Source organism: Camponotus floridanus, unplaced genomic scaffold (genome assembly GCF_003227725.1).
Source record: "Camponotus floridanus strain SB8 unplaced genomic scaffold, Cflo_v7.5 scaffold26, whole genome shotgun sequence".
In the NCBI taxonomy this organism is placed as follows: Eukaryota; Metazoa; Arthropoda; class Insecta; order Hymenoptera; family Formicidae; genus Camponotus; species Camponotus floridanus.
The window spans coordinates 1,982,412-2,001,781 of NW_020229392.1; the positions used below are offsets into that span (position 1 = coordinate 1,982,412).

Genomic DNA, 19,370 nt, shown 5'->3' on the forward strand with positions numbered 1-19,370 from the left:
AGAATTCTCTTCATCTTTTAAAATCCTATAAAACTTTTTGAATTAATTAATCTTCTTCTATCTATGCGAAAAACTCTATTCCAATTTTTTTAGTTTTATGTCTTTAGTTTAAGGTCTTTAATAATCGATTCTTACAATGTAAATTGTTACAATTAGATCCGTGTCACTTTTAATGAGAATCTTTTGACGATTGTGACACGTTGACAGGTGCGCAGTTTCTTTTCACATATGCGTATTAGTTATATTCAAATTTTGCTATAAATTAATGAAAAATATATATAACAAAGTGTCCATGAAATAATATATATTTTCATTTTTGCATCTGATTTTATCATTTTATTCTGCTCCTACATATGTAAATATGATATTTAGATTTCAAGCAAAACTTCACGAAACAAAATTAATTATTTTTGCTACAATTTGTGGAATTTAATTAAAGCTCTAATTAAAATTAAATTCACATTCCTTGCATTTCTCACGAAATAAATATAAAATTCATATTGAAGTTCTTAGCACAGATTCAAAAGCATGTCCTTCTAAATTAAACTTTCTCATGAACAAGATTGCTGTACTTTTCTTCATTTATACTTAACTTAACTCGTTCTCGTCGACATTGCACATTTCAATTAAATTGCTGTTTATACTTGAGGCACTTTTCGTGAAATCGATGTTGAAACTCGGAGATTCAGTCACGTTCTTGTTTAATGCATATTTAAGTTTATTAAGAGAATCTTGTTATCACCTTTATCTCTTATTATTTACCTTCATCTCTTTATACAAATTTAATGTATTTCCGTTGCGTACTAACACATCTTAATTAAAATCAAAATCACTCTCCGTGTTAGAGATGTTTCTCTCGATTGTTGTATCTGTGTCAGAATCCAGTAAGGATTTGATCACATCCTTCTTCTTCTTCGTTCCATTAACAGCGTCTTGCTGCGACTCATCTTCAGCTTTGCTCGATTTGTGTTCCGATTCCGGATCTGCCTGTCCTCGAGAGATTTCTTTCGTTTCCGGTACCCCCTCGCGATTTTCGACGACGACATTATCAGGATTATGCTGGTCTTCCTTATACTCCTGTTCATATGTATTATCGTACGCCTGATTCGGATCGTAAGCAACTTGTTCGGTGTAATCGTATGCCTGATTACCAGAACTGTCCCCGTATCTTTGATCGGGGTCATACTGCTGATTAGGATCATCCCCGTATCCTTGATTGGGATCGTACTGCTGGTTAGGATCATTCCCGTATCCCTGATTGGGATCATAATTATAATCGTATGCTTGATTCGGGTCCTGCTCATATTGAGCGTTAGGATCGTGTTGATATTGTGGATTATTGGGATCTTCAGGATATTGCTCGTATTGACCATCCACGTACTCGACATATTCCTGTCCCTCTTGAGCGTATCCTTGCGCGACGTATCTCTCATACTCCTCGTTATTAACTCCCTCGTATGGCATACCTTGATCATAATGATATTGCTCATTTGAATTTTGTTCGTATTGTTGCTCCTGACTCGACTCCTCGATATATTCCTGCTCGACATTATTATCTCTTATCTTTTCGGATGGATCATCGATTCGAGGTTTTGTCGTTTTCTCATCATCCTGCTTGTTGTCGTTATTTTCCTTTGATTCGCCAAGTTTCTCATTTATCTGAGATGCGATCTCGGATTCGTCGGCCTTATGTTGATTCGAAATTTGAAAGGTCGCATCTTCAGCATCTTTGATAGAGAAACGTTTTTCGCTCGCGTCCAACTTTTTCGACTCCACCTCCGCTACCTGAGGAAGTGTATTTTGTTGGAGATGCGCGTTCTTCACTTCATCATCCGTGCCGCTTTGCTCGATGGACGATGACGAAACATGCGATTCGCTCGCAATTTCATCGACAATTCTGTTCTCCGTCTCTTCAGCATCCTTTTTCACTTCGTCAGAATCGTCCAAATGTAATTCTCGAACTTCCTTTTGCACGCTCGCAAGATTCCACGGCGCCAATTCTTCGGCGACATTGAACAGATCTTCGATATTCGATTCTTTGCCGGTAACAAGATCAAACTGTTCTTTTTCCGATGTGTTATTCCGATCGTCAATCTTTAATTCGTTATTCAAGGATACGGCTGTCTTTTCGTACATGTCATCTTTTTTCGTAGTAGCTATTTCCTGATCGCGTTCTCGCGACTCGGCTAAATCGCCCGCATTATTCCAGTCCTCTTTCGCAATCTCCGTATTTAAATGCGTTTGCTCTAATTCCGTTGAATGTGTCGCAATATCTTCTCTAATTTCGTTCTCTACCGAAATCCCGCGTCCTTCAGCCTCGCGTTTTCTTTTGAATTGTAGCGTATCGTTCGGTGTCACTTCACGGTGTCTAATTTCGTCCCCGATAACTTCCGCAGATAAGTTGTCATTGCCATTTTGCTCAGCTGTATTTGGCGCAACTTCCTTCGGCCCAGTTCTTTTAGACGCAAGATCGTTTGCCAACGCCAAAATCCTGTCCATCTCCTCGGACACTCGTTCCTTCCTCGTCCGATCTTCGGTCGGAAGCTCCGCTGCGTCCTCCGACAGACTGACATTCAGCAGATCACCGCTAGTGTTCTGTTCGTGATCTAGCTCCTCTAGACTTGGCACACCGTGTTCTCGATGAAGTTTCCGGATTTTGCCAATGTATCGGTCCAGTTCATTCTCCAGTATCGCTGTCCTGCCATTCTCGTCCAGATTAGCATTATGCAATCCCAAAACATCAATCGGCGATCGAGGAGTCTTAGTACCATCCGTGCTCCTCCGCAATAGATGCTCGTTGTACTTTATCAGATCATCCACATCATCGCTGGTAAGAGAATGAATGGATTCTTCGTCCTCGGACTTCTGCGGACTCGCCACGATATAGTCCATATATCCCGGCAACGGACCGACTTCATCCACGACACTTGTATTGGGATCTATTCGATACGTACTCGACTTCGCGGTCATTAAAGTAGGTCTTGAAATATTTGACGGATCGTATTTTCTTATCCGCGGACTAGGTGACATTATATCAGGGTCGAATTGTCGTGGAACAGCTTCGTTTTGCGACGTCTCTTCATATCGCGCTGTATTTCCAGCGGGAAATTGCATCGAGAGACCAGAAGTCGCGGCTTGCACTGATTCCACATGCTCTCTGAAGAATCGATTAACGGGAATAGTATCGGGTTGAATCTGATCCAAGGATGTCATCGGCAAAACCGGTGCTTTCGTAAACGAAGCGCGAAGGTTGGCGACATCTTCAAGATTACGAGATGCGCTTGCATCGTAATCGGAAATCGTTCGTGGATACTGACGGGTATTTGGCGAAGAAATTGACACTTGAGTGAACTGCTTGCTCGCTTGACCGACTGGTGAGACATAAATGTGCGGTTCAGGTAGAACGCGCGTTTGATGATAATCGGCGCCGAAGGGTGCACCTTGTGGCGTAGTTGGCGAAATCGGAGGATTATTTAATAAAGTACCATTTACAGCAGTTGGATCATGCAATTTGGATGTGGAGGTAGACCTTGGTTGATTCAATTGAGCAGATGGATGCACTCGCGGTGACGAAACGCTTCTCGTTTCCGCGGATGCTATATCAGGCTGCGCCATCACTATTACTTTTCTCGTATATTTATCTTCATTCTGACTGGCGATACCACTGTCCCCGGTGATGCTACCAGGTTGTCGACGATTGGCATAGACGCGAAGTAGATAAGCTTCATATTGTTTCTGGGAAGGAACCAAGATTTTTGCTTGTTAGAAGAATTGATACTTATTTGCTCGCAATAGCTATATCTCCTTGCAATTATAAGAGCAAAGTACATGCAATATAATATATAGACAAAATTTAAGATATTGAAATATTTTTTTTTGTTATGTAACCAGAACACGAATACTGGGAAAAGATTTAAAGAAATATTTCTTTTTTTTTATTTTCAATTTTCCATTTTTATTTTAAATCTTTGGAAGAAAAGATTATTTTGAATTCTTATAGATATGGACAAAATGAATTTTTCTCTCCAAGAAATTTTTCAAAGTTTATTTTACTGAAATCTTAAATAATGAAGAAATTAATTTCTATTTCTTTGATCAATCAATGAATCACTCTAAAGAAAAGAAAAAAGGAAATAAAATATATATAATTTTTGGAATACATTTCTGTCATTTCTTAATAATTGACAGTTTTACTTCTAATGAAATAATACTAATATTTTATTATGATAGACAAATAGTAAATTAATTTTTCTAAAATAATTATAAATCTCTGATTAAAATAATAGACACTTACCCTGAGAACATTGAGTCTGTCTTTTTTCGCGCTTATCAATGCAAGTTTATTCGTGACCTTGTCTAATGCTGCGAGAAGCTTATGATTCCTCTCATCTCTCGAACGTTGTTCCTCTAAATACTGTATGTATCTCATGCGCAACCGATTTATACAAGCATCGTGTCTGCAATTAGAAAATCATCGAGCTATGTGGAATGATAAGTTTAAATACTTCATAAGTACTCCCATTGAAGCCTTTACTTTTTCTCATTTGTATAATATATATTTAAAAATATCTATTCATAATATTAAATTTATTATAAATAAATTTATATAAATTTTAATTTGTAATTTACTCTTTTTAATTTAAATTTTATTATATAAATTTATTATTAAATTTATTATATAATATATATTTATTTATATTTTTACATTTAGAATATATATTTAAATATATATTACAAATGTTTCTTCAATGAGATATGCGCTTATAATATAATATATATTTATCAATTTTACAGGCATACAATGTTGTAAAATTAGAGTTAGAAATAAATAAAAATTATGCGTTATTTTTTTTAGTCGATTCTTTTCGATTATTTATCGATCAATTAAAAATTTAGTATAGCCTTTACAATCAAAAAACATTTCGTGATAATGCTTTGATAATGCAAGGTCGTGTTTCCGCTACAACATACATAGCTAACGCATCGCCTTAAAACGGAGACGCGCACTATCGTGTGGCATGAAATATGTGCGCGTTCTTATCCTGTCTTCGCGATCGATGAAGTTGGATGTCTCGGCCAGACACGAATCGGAACAGGTAAACAACGAGAGAATGGAATTCGCGAACGTGGAGATATGCCGGACAATGATAATGAGAATAAAATTATGTTCATAGTGTTATTGATCGTCACATCCCGTAAAACCGGGTTGGATCGATATCGAGTATTTTGGTAATTCCTTTACCATTGCTGCGCTAGATTAGAAATATAAACTAATTTATTTTAATTTTTGCATTTTAGACTTGAAAATTTATTTAACGCGTTATTAAAAAATAAATAGATTTTAAATAAATTTAGTTTATAGTTTATGAACAATATAAAATAAAAATCATGAAACAAAAATTAAAAAGCAATAGAAAATTAATTTTATCCTTATTCTTCAAAAACAAAATTGTCGAGATAATCAAACAATATGATTAATCACATTAATTAATCATACTGTTGTCATGTTAGTCATTTAGTATGATCATATTGCTGTGTGTCGTATTGTTAACAATAATATATGCAACAATAATAATTATTGGCGATATGGCAATAATTTTACAGATAATTAAAATATTATTTAAGGCTATTTAAGTTGTTTGAAAAACTTTAAATTGTATCAAAAGAATTATAACTTATTATAGATTTTATTATACAGTTCCATAATAGATTTTATGTGTCATAGATTTCATATAAAAACTATCAACTCTATTACAAGTTCAAGTTTCTCTACAGCATAAAAAATCAAGTTCAAGGAATTTTCGAATTTCAAATAAATCAAGACAATCGTTCACCTGTTATAAGATTCTCGCATAAGCACGTTGAATTGCTCCTCTAATCGTATCCTTTGCTCCTCACTGAAAAATTCGTAACAATATTTCCAGCTTTTTACGATGCATTCATATGCGATTATTTCATGAGAATTTGATACACTTGCCTCTTTCGCAGTTTCTCCTGAAGTTCAAACATCCTCTTGTAATGATCGTGACCATCATAAAGCGGTGCCATGCTACAGGGCATTCAAAAGTCAAAAAGTCTAAAGTCGATTGAGCGCATCGAGAAGTGATCTCGATCGATTCAATAATACAAGTTCAAGTTGCGCATAGGTCAAGTCGAAAGTAACATGATTCCAAACACAAGATATCTACAAGATATGTTTTATGTATTCATAATTTAGCGAGCATCTATTAAGAAAATTAATGAATCCAAATATTGCAATCTATATTTGAAACAAACGTTTTTCTCCACTTTCCATAGTTTTTTTTAACCACCTTAAATCAGATCAAAATATTATGTTAATTCTTTCAAAGAAATGTAAATTTTAAATAAAATATATTAAAGAAATACAAAACAAATTTTTATTTAAATTATATTAATTTTAATTTAATTATATTAAAATGAGCGATTAGAAAGAAAAAAATCCCAAATATTTATAATGAAAAAAACTTTTAGATAACACAGAAAATATATATTTAAAATAAAAGTAGAAATTCTTTTAATGAAAAAAAAATCGAAAATATATAGAATTGCCTCAAAATCAAAGATAGAAACAGCATTCAAAATGGTACAAAATTAACTCTACATGACGACTTAAATACGCTTATTCTCTAAACTTAAAAATGATGTCAAAATAATCTAGAGAGCGAATTGCAAAATAAATTCAAACAAAAAAAAACGCACGTATTTTAAGTGTCACAGAGATGCTTGAATCGCCTTGAATTAATAGCGGCATATGACGATGTAACGAACACTCGCGGTGTTATAACGCGAAGGATTCGGAGATCAATTCCGATATTCGTGTCCTCGGGGAGCTAGGGAACGTTCCTTCGTCATGCCGACGCAGCGAGCAACTGTCATGGTCGACATCGGTTCTACCGCGGTAGGTCGAGGCTGTTTCAGCGGGTAAACACGCAGGTGTTACATTCCCTACCCCCTTGGGTGCCGAGCGGATTCGTGCGACTAATGTAAGCAGCAGTGGTTATTTATTTCAGGTTTCGCGATATTACGAAACACGTAAATACGTACATAATACATTTCGATGAATTTAAATGCATTACAATTATCATTCCACACAATCGCAGATTGATATGAATTGCACGTTCTTTCTATTAAGAAAATCATTCAGGGTCTACGAAAAGTAAAATTATATATATATATATATATATATATATATATATATATATATATATTTTAATCCTCCAATTTCGCAGCTAATATTTTTCAATTTACTTTAATTCATTTTAATTTCAATTTACTTTCAGGGTCTACTGCGAAAAGTAAAATTATATATATATATATATATATATATATATATATATTTTTTTTTTAATCCTCCAATTTTGCAGCTAATAAATATTTTTCAATTTACTTTAATTTATTAATTTAACACAGAATTATTTTAAGAATCTTTGATTCTTAATTCTTTCACTTCTTCTATGATATATGATTTTGAGATGAATAAAATTAGATGATAAACTTTGTTGACACATTAAATATATAAAATATTATAAAAATATTATTTGACTTTTATATCAAATTTCATTTCACCATTTTCTATAATCATATGATTAAATGATAAAGATAAAATTAAAATTTTTGATATTTTGACATCATAATGTAGGTTGCAATGCAAATATATCACAATCAATAAAAGTCATACTGGCTATTAATGTAATAAAGTATAACTAAACTTCATCGATCAAATGAAAAAGGATACGCTTAAGGATGTAATCTGTGGCGCAGTTCTCTGTGCGGTCACGTCGCGTGCCAGTCGCGAATTTTCTCCTAGATATTATATGCGCCGACCTCCGACCTTTTATTTAGTTGATTTATCTTGGTAAAATTGAAGACAAAAAATGTGTATATAACTTTGTGCAAATTAATATTAGTATATTACGTTGCGTTAAAGTAGATCTACTTTTTGTTATACATTTATTAACTATATCGAAGAATGCGTTTACATTCCGCATCTTTCGAAAATTTTATATTCTCTACTTGTCAGATAATTACTACCAAACGTGAAAAGCATTAATTCGTGTCTTATTCGACTTTCTTATACTTCGCACGCAAATGTTCCGTCAGTTCTGGAGTTTTTGACGTTGCCATGTAAAAGATTAATTCCAAACTATCACCGTCGAATTTGAACACTCGACGCGTCTATCGAGAAAAGAACACATTAAACATTGTACTATTGAATATAAAAAAAAATTATTAACGATTATTTATACAAAAATTGTACCTGCGTTAAAGTTGGAAAAGTCGGTATCGCTGCATCTGTCGCTAATATATTGGTACTATTTAAATCAATTGTTTTCATATCATCCATCAGCTCACCCTGTTCGACTGTGAATAGACCTATATTATCAATCAAACTTAGAGCTATCTTGTTGGTCCCCGGTATAATCTGCAAGAAACCGGTCTCTCGATGCATCGGCGTTCCCGTTTCCGGATGCCAACTCTGCGCAATGTAATTAAACAACGGTTGGCCTATGGACGTGATATTTATCTCATCGTAATAATTGAACGATTTAATGGTCGGGTATATTCCAACTGCGGGCTCCTCCGTTATCCATATGCCCTCCAGCCAGGCCAGCGTATGTAACAACTGATGCAACGGTAATATCTTCATATTCATTTTTCGCAATAAATTTAAATAATACAAATTTAATGAAAGTGATAAAAAATATCTTGAGCCTGTATAATATGTATTCTCTATGTCCGAGCGCTCAATTGCAAGCTGAAATATCTACTGGGAGATCAGAGCACAACATTTTCAGTATTTATATCTTCCTGAAATCTTTCATTTATTATAATTATATGTTATCATGCAATTTTTTTTTACATCATAAACCATTTAATTTTTATTTCGCAACAGAAATTATTGTTGATGGTAAAATGACACATACTTCGTGTATTATGAAGTTATTATGTAATAGCGTAAACAATATTTTTTCTGGTAATTTCAAGGGATCTGAATGGTAGATAATGTTGAAACACGAATACATAATAGATTCATATCACGTAATATGCGCACAGATATCACTGATGCAGAGAAAATTAATGCCCAAAAATGGTTGGCATGCGTTTTACCTATTGTTCTAAGATTTTATTCATTCATAATACTTATATAAAAAATTGCAATAATAAATAGTGGAAATTATAATGCACATTTAATATGCACATTTAAAAGTTCATTTTTCCTTCATATTTTCTCCTTTTAGTTTACTTTTACATATTTTGCTCGCAAATGTTCAGTCAGTTCTGGAGTATTTGATGTTGCCATATAAAACACATGCTCTAAATTATTATCATCGAGTTTGAATATCCTGCGCATCTGAAAAAAATCATAAAGTTTAAACGATATAATTTGTATTTAATAAGTTATTAACATAATTTATATTTATATAAGTAAAAATTATGGTATTTTTAATTGAGTAAAAGTTAAAAATTGACACACCTGTGTTACTTGTGGTGGTTTTGCTCCTTTCATTCTTAATATATCAATACTGTCTAAGCAAACAACATTGTTAATTATTTCACCCTCTTCGATACTTGTTAAACCAAAATTGTGTGCCAAGATAAGAAATATTTTATTAGTTTTTGGATCCACCTTCAAGAAACCTGTTGATTGAGCCATTGGTTTTTTTGGTTCCGAGATAGAGTAGCTTCGAGCAGTATAATTGAACATGGGTTGTCCTATATATGTAAAACTTATTTCCTCGTAATATTTGAATTCTTTAATAGTTGGGTAGTTGCCACTACCACAGTCTGTTCGCCATGTTCCTTCAAGCCACGCTAATGGTTCTAATACTTTGGGTAATGGTGAACGTTCCATATTATCATATAATTTGCTTACTATCCTAATTTGCTCTATTTAATTCCAGATATAGTATAAATATATGTAGAATAAGTGATGAACAAGGTGTTTGAGCAAATTTCAATTTATATTTAAGAATTTCAAAATTTTAATAAAATATACTCTGTAAGTATAAATATATTTAGTGTTAGATATGATATAAAATGAAGTTTTTCGCTTATAAACTATCGATATAACAATGATTCTTACCTTATCAAAAATTTATTCCAAATAAAGATTCTCTATTAACATTCGAATTTATATTTTTTGTAAAAGTTAATAACGTTATTTTCTGTTAAACATTAATATTAATTAATTATAACATATTACATATATTCTAATATATTCTAACACCTGATTTGTGGAAGATGTCTCAATTTTTTTTATTGCATAGTACTTGAATATTTCCTTTTTTTTGTCGATTTAAAAATCGTAAAGGATAAAATCAGTTGTGGTATGTTAAAAACTATTATAAAAAGAAAAAAATAAATAACATTGGACAGTTTCAAATAATTTAAAAAAAAGTACTGTAATTCTCTTCTCGCAATAAATAATTTTTTATCTTTAAAACATTTCATTAAGTCATGTTATTCTTCGGTAATTTAATTATATCGTTTTTAATAGAAAGCAATATTGTTGCTAATAAAAATCAGAAAACTGTTATTAAGCATCCACATGTGTGTGATAATCACTTTAATGTTTCAAATATATCGTTTCATTTTTTTCGAATTTTTTAAACAATTACAATACTCACATCCATGCAGATACATTTGTTATGAGATTTTTGTTCTTTTTAGCTGCACTAGAGTTTATACAGTGCATCCAATTCAGCTAAAAAGAATAGACCTAGGCTAATATTACATGTCGTACGACAAATTTTTTGAACGCTTTGATTGGCTGCATTCTAGAGACTCAAGAAATTTTCTAAATGTAATATCGACCCTAAGTATTATTACTTTGTTACAAGCGCATGCGCGCGTCACTTGATGACAAGCGATGACATGTGAACATGTGACACATCGTAACATAACATGCTCCGACATGTTACTAACCTTATAATGTGCTCTCGTGCACAATTTCATCAATTTTATCAATTTTTAATTACATTAAAGTACAAGAGTATCGTTTCTCATCGACAGAATCTGCTTTTTATGCATCAAAATATATATTTTTTCTGATCAAATTTTTATAATTTTTACGATCAAATTTATTAAAAAATTTTATCAGATCATATATCAAATGTTTTTCGCGCAATTCCTCCGTTTTTTATTTATATTACATATACCTTTTTTAAATTATTGAAATGATTAACGTGAGCGTGAGTCAGCTCGTGAATGAAGTGGACAAAACCAATTTTACATTATATGCAGAATGGGAGGATACGCACTTTAAAATAATATTGTTAAAACCATGCACGATACCACTGAGTGGAGAGGTATAATCTGATTAATACTTATTTATTCGATTGTATATTACTTGGATATATCACAAAATTAGATACTAAAATTTTTAAAAACTCGAACAAATTTTTTATTTTTAAAACAAAATATTACTCTTGATAATTATCTTCTACTACATTTAATAAATATATACTTAATGTAATTATTTTTATTTTCTAGATGCACATAGAAAATGCCAATTACTTTCTAGATCATTTAGATGAATCTTTTGAAAAATACTTTGAGAAAACTAGACATGCCTTTTCTGGTAAAAATCCTGACATACAATTCTTTCTGCAGGATGATACATTTATATGGAAACAACAAAATATTCTTACTCGTGGAGAAATTGCAATATATCCTCTTTCAAATATATTAATTATTTCTGACACTTTGAAACAATTATTAGAGTTTTATCAAAAATGTCAAGAAAAGATACTAACATTGGAAAAAGAGAACAAATACTTAAATGAAAGCAATATAAAGCTAACTACAGATATAGAGCAAATGATAAATATAAAAGATAAAATGGAAAAGGATCTTTATGCAAAATTTCTCTTACTTCTGAATGCAAAGAAAAATAAGATCAGAGAGCTTCAGAAGGCTTTAGATAGCAACAAACAAACAATAAAATCAGTATATGATGAAACTACTGACGATGAAAGTCAAAAATCAGATGCAGAGAGCAAGAAGGGTACTGCATCATCTAATTTAAAAAAACGCAAAGTGGATTATAAAAGTGAAGCTACACCAAAGAGTAATAAGATAAATTTTAAGAGATGTACAAATTCTCCTTCTAGCAAAGATATAATTTCTGAGCCTTCTACTAGTAGAAACAAATTAACATTACATAATACAGATGTGTCTCACACAATAAAATCAAAACAGATCCTTAATATTTTAGAAGAAGAAGAATCTGAAGAGGATATATTTTCTGAATGATGAAAAATATCATATATTTATGCTTTTTTTCATAATTAAAAGATGAAATGGTGGTGCAATTGCAATTTACAAATTATATATATATATAGTTTTTAAAAAAAATTTCTATACTTATATAGAGTATTATTGTTTTAAATTGTGCGCGCGCGCGCACACACACACATACATGTATTCAATATATGTATAAATCATTATATATTTGAATTTAAAAAATCTAGTCTAAGAAAAAATTATAAAAGTTAAAATTATAAAAATCTAGTCTAAGAAAAAATTATAAAAGTTTTAAAAAGACTTAGATTGCATTATATGAAATAATTTGTGTGTGTGTAATATAATATATTTTAAAAAAATATTTAATTGTATTATTAATATTCTAAGTACATTATTTAAATATATTCTTTACAAATATATTCTAAGTACATGTTTTATTCTAATTGTGTTGTAAACATTATTAGCTATTACTGTTTAATGTGTGTGTATATATATATATATAATATATATATATTTTTATACATATTAATGATGAGAAAAAAACAAATTATGTTATTGAATGATGAATAATTTTTTAATAAAAGTATTTTAATAAAAAAAAGAATAACTATCATTTAGTTAGTCTTTTAAATGAATTTTTCTCTTATATTTAGTAAAATCAAAACTACGAATATTCAAAATATTGAATTGTTTATCGTTCTTTAACTCATATAATTAATAAAATCAAATATGACATATGTGTCTTTTGTAAATGATTAATTCAAGGATCGGGAAAAGATCGAGGACTTTTGCAAGATATAATTTGGTTAAGAAAAGTAACAACGATTCAATTGTCAAAGATTGCCTATGTGTTAATGTTATCCACAATATTTTACATAAAATATATATTACAATATTATCATTAATAAATAACGAATTCGATAATGGTAATATTATTTTAGCTTATCATCTCGCTCTAATAATCAATATGCAAATGCCTTTACATTTACATATAATTAAGTACATCACGTTCCATAGTAGAAATTCAAAATGTGCAATAAAAGCATCAAGCGAATTTGATATATGCGACATCACTCGACGATTTCATTACAGATATCAATCTTCTCGTCAATCTAATTGATAATTGACTTACGATTTAGTATATAGTTTTTATTTTGAATAGAGTTAAATATGTATGTGTATGTGTATTTTCTCTTCTCTATATTATGACTGGAAATATTTACGATTGCTTGAAATTGTAATAAGTAAATATCGTACAAAGTACGCGAAATATCTCGAATGTATATGATTAATATTCAGGTCTGCTCTCATCTAAGAGTAATCTCAGAAGAGTTAATAAATGAATTTAACGTACGAGATAAAAACGTGTAATATAATTTTTTTTTTGACTGCTTCACTGCTCGTAATTATCATTAAAAATATAAACCCCTTTAAATGAAAATCTTTCCTAACATATGATACATAAAACTTATTTGTTAAGAACTGTAGACTAGAACATGGCCGAATAGATGTGAATTCTTAAATCTATTTAATTTAGAGACGTAAAATGTTGCTATCTCCAGTGAGAATTATGCAACCGTTGAGCTAACAGAACAAACTTACATGCCGAAACGATCAGTGCAATATTAAATTATAATTGCATAACGAAGTAAAAGCTCCTTTAAAAGGATTCAATAACAATAATAGCGCTATAGAATCACAAAACAATGATGGATCGGAATGTCAAAGTGCCATTGCTCGGTGTAGCAAGTGAATAGATGAATAATACAGGAGTTTCACACGTACACACGTACGCGTCTAGTTATTCTTTTCAGACGCGGAAGAGCCAAGGTTGGATCAGAGGTTGGTCTGAACACAGGTTTGAAAGGTAGCAGAAGTACGTTTTGATTGTATGGGTCATTTAGAAACGTCCAATTCGCAACAGGTTCTCCGGGAGGTTTCCTCTCGCGTTTGCCCCTTTCAAACTCGCATTCAGACCGATGTTACTCAGCCGGGCATCTTCCGATTTATCATTGCGCCCAGATCCGGCACGATCTGCTTCTGCTCGCGATTGAACAACAGAGTTCTCGCGTTTAAGAACGACAGATCCGGTAACTGATTCAGAATCTTCGCGGTCTCGGCTTGCACGCTCATCGGTCGCCCATACCGATCAATGACCACGTGTTCAGCTTGAGTATTCTCTTTCCTACCTACCGATGTCTTTCTATGATAATCATGTACCTTGGAAATATTATTGCTTACCGGAAACGACTTATTGTTGGTCGGCGGAACATTTCTCAAAGGTTTATGCGACTGGTGGTTACTTTTCTGCTTCGTTCCGAGATCTTGTTCGACTTTCTTTTTCCATTCTACTGTACATGGTCCTGGCAATGGTTCTATTATCTTGGACGTCTGAGACGATTTTTGCTGTTTTAGCGGACTATTAGTAAATTCGGATAAATTTTGCGACTTTACAAGCTGACTGCTTGGTTCTTGTGTTTCCAATGGATCTGCATAATAATAAACAATAATTAACTATATAATAATTAATTATATGGTCAACTATAAATACAGAAAAATTACGAAGATGCTATAAAATTCAAAATCAAGCAGATAAGTGTAAATCTACTGAATATTTCATAATATATGAATGCATATGGAAAGGATTATTTTTTATTTGAAATAAAAATGATAAATAAGCGTGCACGCATACGTCATATCACATACACATCATAACACATATAGCTTCAGCACTTACAGTAATAAACGGAGTTCGTTGAGCAAGCTGACTGATGATAGGATTCAGAGTGTGTGGAGCAATGAGGTGTTAATAGAGGATCAAACGGACACAACAAATCCAGAGGTAGAAGAGCGGATAACCCACCACCACCTGTATTGTGTTATTTTTTGCAAGATTTAAGAAAAAACTCAACATGTTATGTGTTTACATGTTATATCACAACATATATTGCTTTTACGTGTAAAATAAATACTTGTTTAAAAAAAAAGATATTATTTTCTTTCTCTTTCGCTATATGTGAGTGTATTGATTCAGAAAGATTTATATAAGAGATATAACATCTTTTTTTTCAATGTAATAATTTAACTACCACACACATATATACACACGAGTACAATAAATACTTACTAGCATCTAGGGGGTTTACAAGACCAGAACTATTCCAATCAAATTGGGCGGCGGGTACTTCCTAATATAATGTTACAATTATTAATAATATAAACACGTAGATTGTACTCACACGTGTATCCTATTGAAATAAAAGCTTCAACTTACATCTGAACAAGCCGTGCCTTGCATCCTGTTTATGTTGGATGCAGATGGTTGCTGCTGACATTCAGCGGTAGCTTTAATCGGCTCCAGTGGAGTAAAGCCGAGATTTGCAGCAAACCTTGGTATATTCGGATTCCATCTTGGCCCGAAAAGCTTTAATTTTAAATATTTGTTGTCGAATAAATGTATGAAATATTTTCAGTTTTAAATACGTGGAATATATGCACACTTACGATGTTTCGGGAATCGATACCAAGAGCATTTAAAAGAACATTGTTACTACTGCTATTTGCCCATTGATAAGTGAGAGCATTAGTTTCTTCTACACTTTTCACATTCTGCCAAACTTTATCCGTTTTATCTATTAAAGATTTTAATTCAACTTCATGATGGTCAAGAATCATTGGAAACATATTTGTTATTATATCTTCTATCTTATTCGCGGCCTGAAATCATTTTGATCAAAATATATCAGAAAATATGTTGAGTTATATTATTTATATTTAATACAAAACTTGCACGAAATCTAAGCCAAAGCGATACATTTATTTCTCTAATAAACTACCAACTATATTGTATTACAAACATTCCTAAACTCACATTCTTGTTTTCTATCCGACATATAGACTCTTTCAAACTAAACTGCTGTGTCTCTACTACATTCATTGATGTTTCAAAATTGCTGAAGTCTCCGAAATCGTCATTATCCTCAGGTACCTTCATTTCTTTAGCATCATCATTTAATTTCGATTCTATTGTCGCACTCGAAAAATTAGTAAAATCACCAAAATCATCGTCCTCGTTATCTGCGCTTTCAAAGCCGGAATAATTATTTTCTTGTACTCTGGTTGCTATTGGCTCCATATTTCGTAAGTGGAAATCATAAAATTCGCCATCGCTAAAGTATACTACAGAATTTTCGCTTTTATATGTGGCACATTCGCTCGCAGTACTTGTAAAATTAACTTTATCTTTTAAGCAGTCAAGGGATGTATTAGTAGATGGCAGTGAAGCTTCTTCAATTGATGAAAATTTTTGCATAGATGTGTCGGAAGAAAATGCATGCAAATCATGAATTTGTACTGTTTTGCAATCACTATTAATGGATATCGGATTGTAATTACTTGTCAATTCCAATACACTGTCAAAATCTTTATGCTCCATAAATTCCGTAAAGTCGGAATTATCTGGCTTGTGTGCGTCATAATCATCATCTTCCGGAATGTGTCTGTTTATTTCTTCATTACTCAAGCTTTTTTCTTTATAAGCAGAAATTTTCTCAATTGTCCCATTCACACCTGTTTTTTGAACAATTTGATTTTTTGTTTCTACAACTACATTTTCATTTTCTTTTGATTGTGTAATACTTTCTATAGTGACTGTATCGCAGACGTTATTAGGAAAATTCTCGTCGCTCTTCATATTAGATTTTTTAACATAGATGTCTTCGGCATATATGGATGTACAATCTAAATTTGATTTCTCTCTTAGAGCATCATCAAAGGTAAAATCAAAATTGAAAGAATCATTTAAAGTTTTCGACTTGCTTGTTTCACCATTGGATATTACGTCGTCGTACATCTCTATATATTTTGGTTGAATACTGTATTCGCAGTCTGGCTGATTAAAAACATTAGTACTGTCTACATTAAGTTCTTGTGAGGTAACAAAATTGGAAATTGTCCTTTCATTATGAATGAAAGTAGATTTATCATTAATATGATTGACACAGACATCATTCTCACTATATGGCGTGTAAGTATTTTCTATTTCATCTGTTACATTACATTCTGTGTCTATAGAATTAGGCGTATTATCATAATCTGTTTGCAAAACTGCCACAGTCACATCTGTCTTTTTCTCACAAACAGTATCGTTCCACTCACTGGAATCTTTAAACTGTTCGTAATTGTAAAAATCGTCATCCAATTGTTGCAAAATATCCGGCGTACTCGTAGGATCCTCCAAATCCAAACTTGCAGGTTCTATTTCATCATTTGCCTCTAAACCATTTGACGATCCCTCTTGCTCACTGACTGTCTTTACACTATCAGCTAAACTACTATTGTTGCTACTAATTACATCTGTATCAACAAAATTTTCTTTAACTAAAACATTCTGAGTACAAACATGATCAATACTATTACTAGTCTCAACATTATGCGAATCGCCATTTCTAGGTACATCTAATACATTGTGTTCTGTTATACTAATATTTTCCAAATCGTTTTCCAATATGCTACTATTATCTGTTTTATCTTTCAATCTTATGTGGCTCACGTTGTCCTCTCCCTTCTCAACAATCAACAGGTCATCAATGACCCCACATTTCAAGGCTTTGTTTATTTTAGAGCGACTGTCTAATACTGATGACTCGTTAATACCATTTATCCTAGGAGATACATTCTGTGATGTTATTGGTGTTTGTATCGGAGTGATAAGTTTCTGTGGAGACTCTGATGAAACGGATAAGCCTACAACAAATCTATATTTTAGAAGATAACTGTGATAATGAAGATAATCAATGTTGATATCACGTTATTAATATGTGTGTATAATGTTTTATTAATGTATTCTATTATATAAATACCATCTATTCCGCCAGCTGTGAAGTCTCCGAATTCATCCTCGTCGGACTCTCCGAAGTTGTCCAAGGGCGGGGGTGTTGAGCTGACTAAAGGCGGGAAAGCCATGGTTCTCCTCTGCTTCATGGAACATCGACAAACGACAAGATCTTATATAACCTTTCGCAAACATCGACGAAATTAAAGAGCGCAATAACGAGGTAAAGAACAGACTCTCGGTCACAGATTCAACCTAAATAAGGGGCCAAACTGCCGCGCATAAATTTCGTAAAAAATTTTACACAAAATCGCTCGAATCGTCGTCGCGTTACTTTCCGTCACATCTCACCTCTTTGTTTACAATTACATCGTCCCACCCTCGTCACATGCGTACGCCCGTTACATGCATATGTCAAAACGCGTTAAGGTTAAGTCGCGCTCAAATACACAGATCAGGGACACATCGGGAGACATTTCCCCGAGCGACCCGGAAGATCGCGCGAAGGTTGCTCGACTTACTCTCGCGAAGGATCAACGATGACGTTCTTACTCTAGGCCACCACGTACCAGAATCAGCTCCGCAATCCCGGGAACACGATTCTACCTCGCCATCGTCACCTCGGCGACCATCACGGCGCGTATTCCGCGGACGCGACGAGCTCGGTGATTATCACAGTCAAGTGTGTCAGGTCGTCCGTCCAGCAGATCGTGCGCGACGATTAGATGTACGATGACGACGGTCATGAGACATTCTAGGCATGTAGCGCACACATCACCTGTTCTGCGATACGCGGACGCATGCGCGGGCGGACGCATGCGCGTGCGCGCGCACCTGTCATTCGTCGGGCGCGTTATCGCGGCTCTTTAAAATTACGTACGGAGTACACGAATTCCTTCACTGTTCTCTGTATACATGTTCTTCTTATACATTTGTAGCATAATGAAAAAATTAAGCGATATATATAATACATGATATAGACAAATAAATAATGAGAAATAAATGCATTATTGTATACTTTTTATAATGTACTTATATTATATAAATTGTTTTTTAATATGCCATCGTAATATATTATATTTATTATGATACTTATATATATTTTCTTTTTTTTATATTTTATATATTATATATTTATTATGATACTTATATTTTCTTTTTTTATATTCTATGCTATGTCTCATATGTAATATTTTAATATTTTTTTATAATTTTTATTCTTCCTCTCTCTTTTTCTCTTTGTGAAATACTTTATTAATTATGAAACAGA

At 32.5% G+C, this 19,370-nt stretch overlaps 5 protein-coding genes across 12 annotated transcripts; 1 reads left to right on the plus strand and 4 right to left on the minus strand.

The window, feature by feature from the left end:
- Nucleotides 1-324: 324 nt before the first annotated feature.
- Nucleotides 325-7,190, minus strand: LOC105255913. 3 transcript variants are annotated; one of them, XM_025409347.1, is made up of 6 exons: nucleotides 6,721-7,190; nucleotides 6,277-6,311; nucleotides 5,978-6,184; nucleotides 5,835-5,897; nucleotides 4,295-4,457; nucleotides 325-3,735 (listed from the first exon to the last, which is right to left on the minus strand). In XM_025409347.1, the coding sequence occupies exons 3-6, from the start codon at nucleotides 6,058-6,060 to the stop codon at nucleotides 814-816; spliced, it is 3,231 nt and encodes a 1,076-aa protein (XP_025265132.1). In that variant the 5' UTR covers nucleotides 6,061-6,184; nucleotides 6,277-6,311; nucleotides 6,721-7,190; the 3' UTR covers nucleotides 325-813. The 3 variants fall into 3 exon arrangements, with proteins under 3 accessions (XP_025265132.1, XP_011263800.2, XP_025265131.1); XM_011265498.3 differs by lacking the exon at nucleotides 6,277-6,311; XM_025409346.1 differs by having other exon boundaries at nucleotides 5,978-6,311.
- Nucleotides 7,191-7,827: 637 nt separating this feature from the next.
- Nucleotides 7,828-8,811, minus strand: LOC105256186 (THAP domain-containing protein 4). Its single transcript, XM_011265383.3, has 2 exons — nucleotides 8,279-8,811; nucleotides 7,828-8,196 (listed from the first exon to the last, which is right to left on the minus strand). The coding sequence occupies exons 1-2, from the start codon at nucleotides 8,672-8,674 to the stop codon at nucleotides 8,080-8,082; spliced, it is 513 nt and encodes a 170-aa protein (XP_011263685.1). The 5' UTR covers nucleotides 8,675-8,811; the 3' UTR covers nucleotides 7,828-8,079.
- A 95-nt stretch (nucleotides 8,812-8,906) lies between these two features.
- Nucleotides 8,907-10,007, minus strand: LOC112638191 (THAP domain-containing protein 4-like). Its single transcript, XM_025409362.1, has 2 exons — nucleotides 9,497-10,007; nucleotides 8,907-9,373 (listed from the first exon to the last, which is right to left on the minus strand). The coding sequence occupies exons 1-2, from the start codon at nucleotides 9,872-9,874 to the stop codon at nucleotides 9,257-9,259; spliced, it is 495 nt and encodes a 164-aa protein (XP_025265147.1). The 5' UTR covers nucleotides 9,875-10,007; the 3' UTR covers nucleotides 8,907-9,256.
- Nucleotides 10,008-10,882: 875 nt separating this feature from the next.
- On the plus strand, nucleotides 10,883-12,324 carry LOC105256263 (DNA repair protein XRCC4). The gene is made up of 2 exons (XM_011266075.3): nucleotides 10,883-11,330; nucleotides 11,515-12,324. Exons 1-2 carry the CDS (start codon nucleotides 11,199-11,201, stop codon nucleotides 12,274-12,276), a joined length of 894 nt encoding a protein of 297 aa, XP_011264377.1. The 5' UTR covers nucleotides 10,883-11,198; the 3' UTR covers nucleotides 12,277-12,324.
- A 773-nt stretch (nucleotides 12,325-13,097) lies between these two features.
- LOC105256334 (aftiphilin) lies at nucleotides 13,098-19,010 on the minus strand. 6 transcript variants are annotated; one of them, XM_011266357.3, is made up of 8 exons: nucleotides 18,622-19,004; nucleotides 18,129-18,240; nucleotides 16,139-18,012; nucleotides 15,772-15,984; nucleotides 15,542-15,691; nucleotides 15,395-15,455; nucleotides 15,005-15,136; nucleotides 13,098-14,756 (listed from the first exon to the last, which is right to left on the minus strand). In XM_011266357.3, exons 2-8 carry the CDS (start codon nucleotides 18,229-18,231, stop codon nucleotides 14,254-14,256), a joined length of 3,036 nt encoding a protein of 1,011 aa, XP_011264659.1. In that variant the 5' UTR covers nucleotides 18,232-18,240; nucleotides 18,622-19,004; the 3' UTR covers nucleotides 13,098-14,253. The 6 variants fall into 6 exon arrangements, with proteins under 6 accessions (XP_011264659.1, XP_011264742.1, XP_011264498.1 ...); XM_011266440.3 differs by having other exon boundaries at nucleotides 18,129-18,243; XM_011266196.3 differs by having other exon boundaries at nucleotides 18,670-19,003.
- Nucleotides 19,011-19,370: the final 360 nt, after the last annotated feature.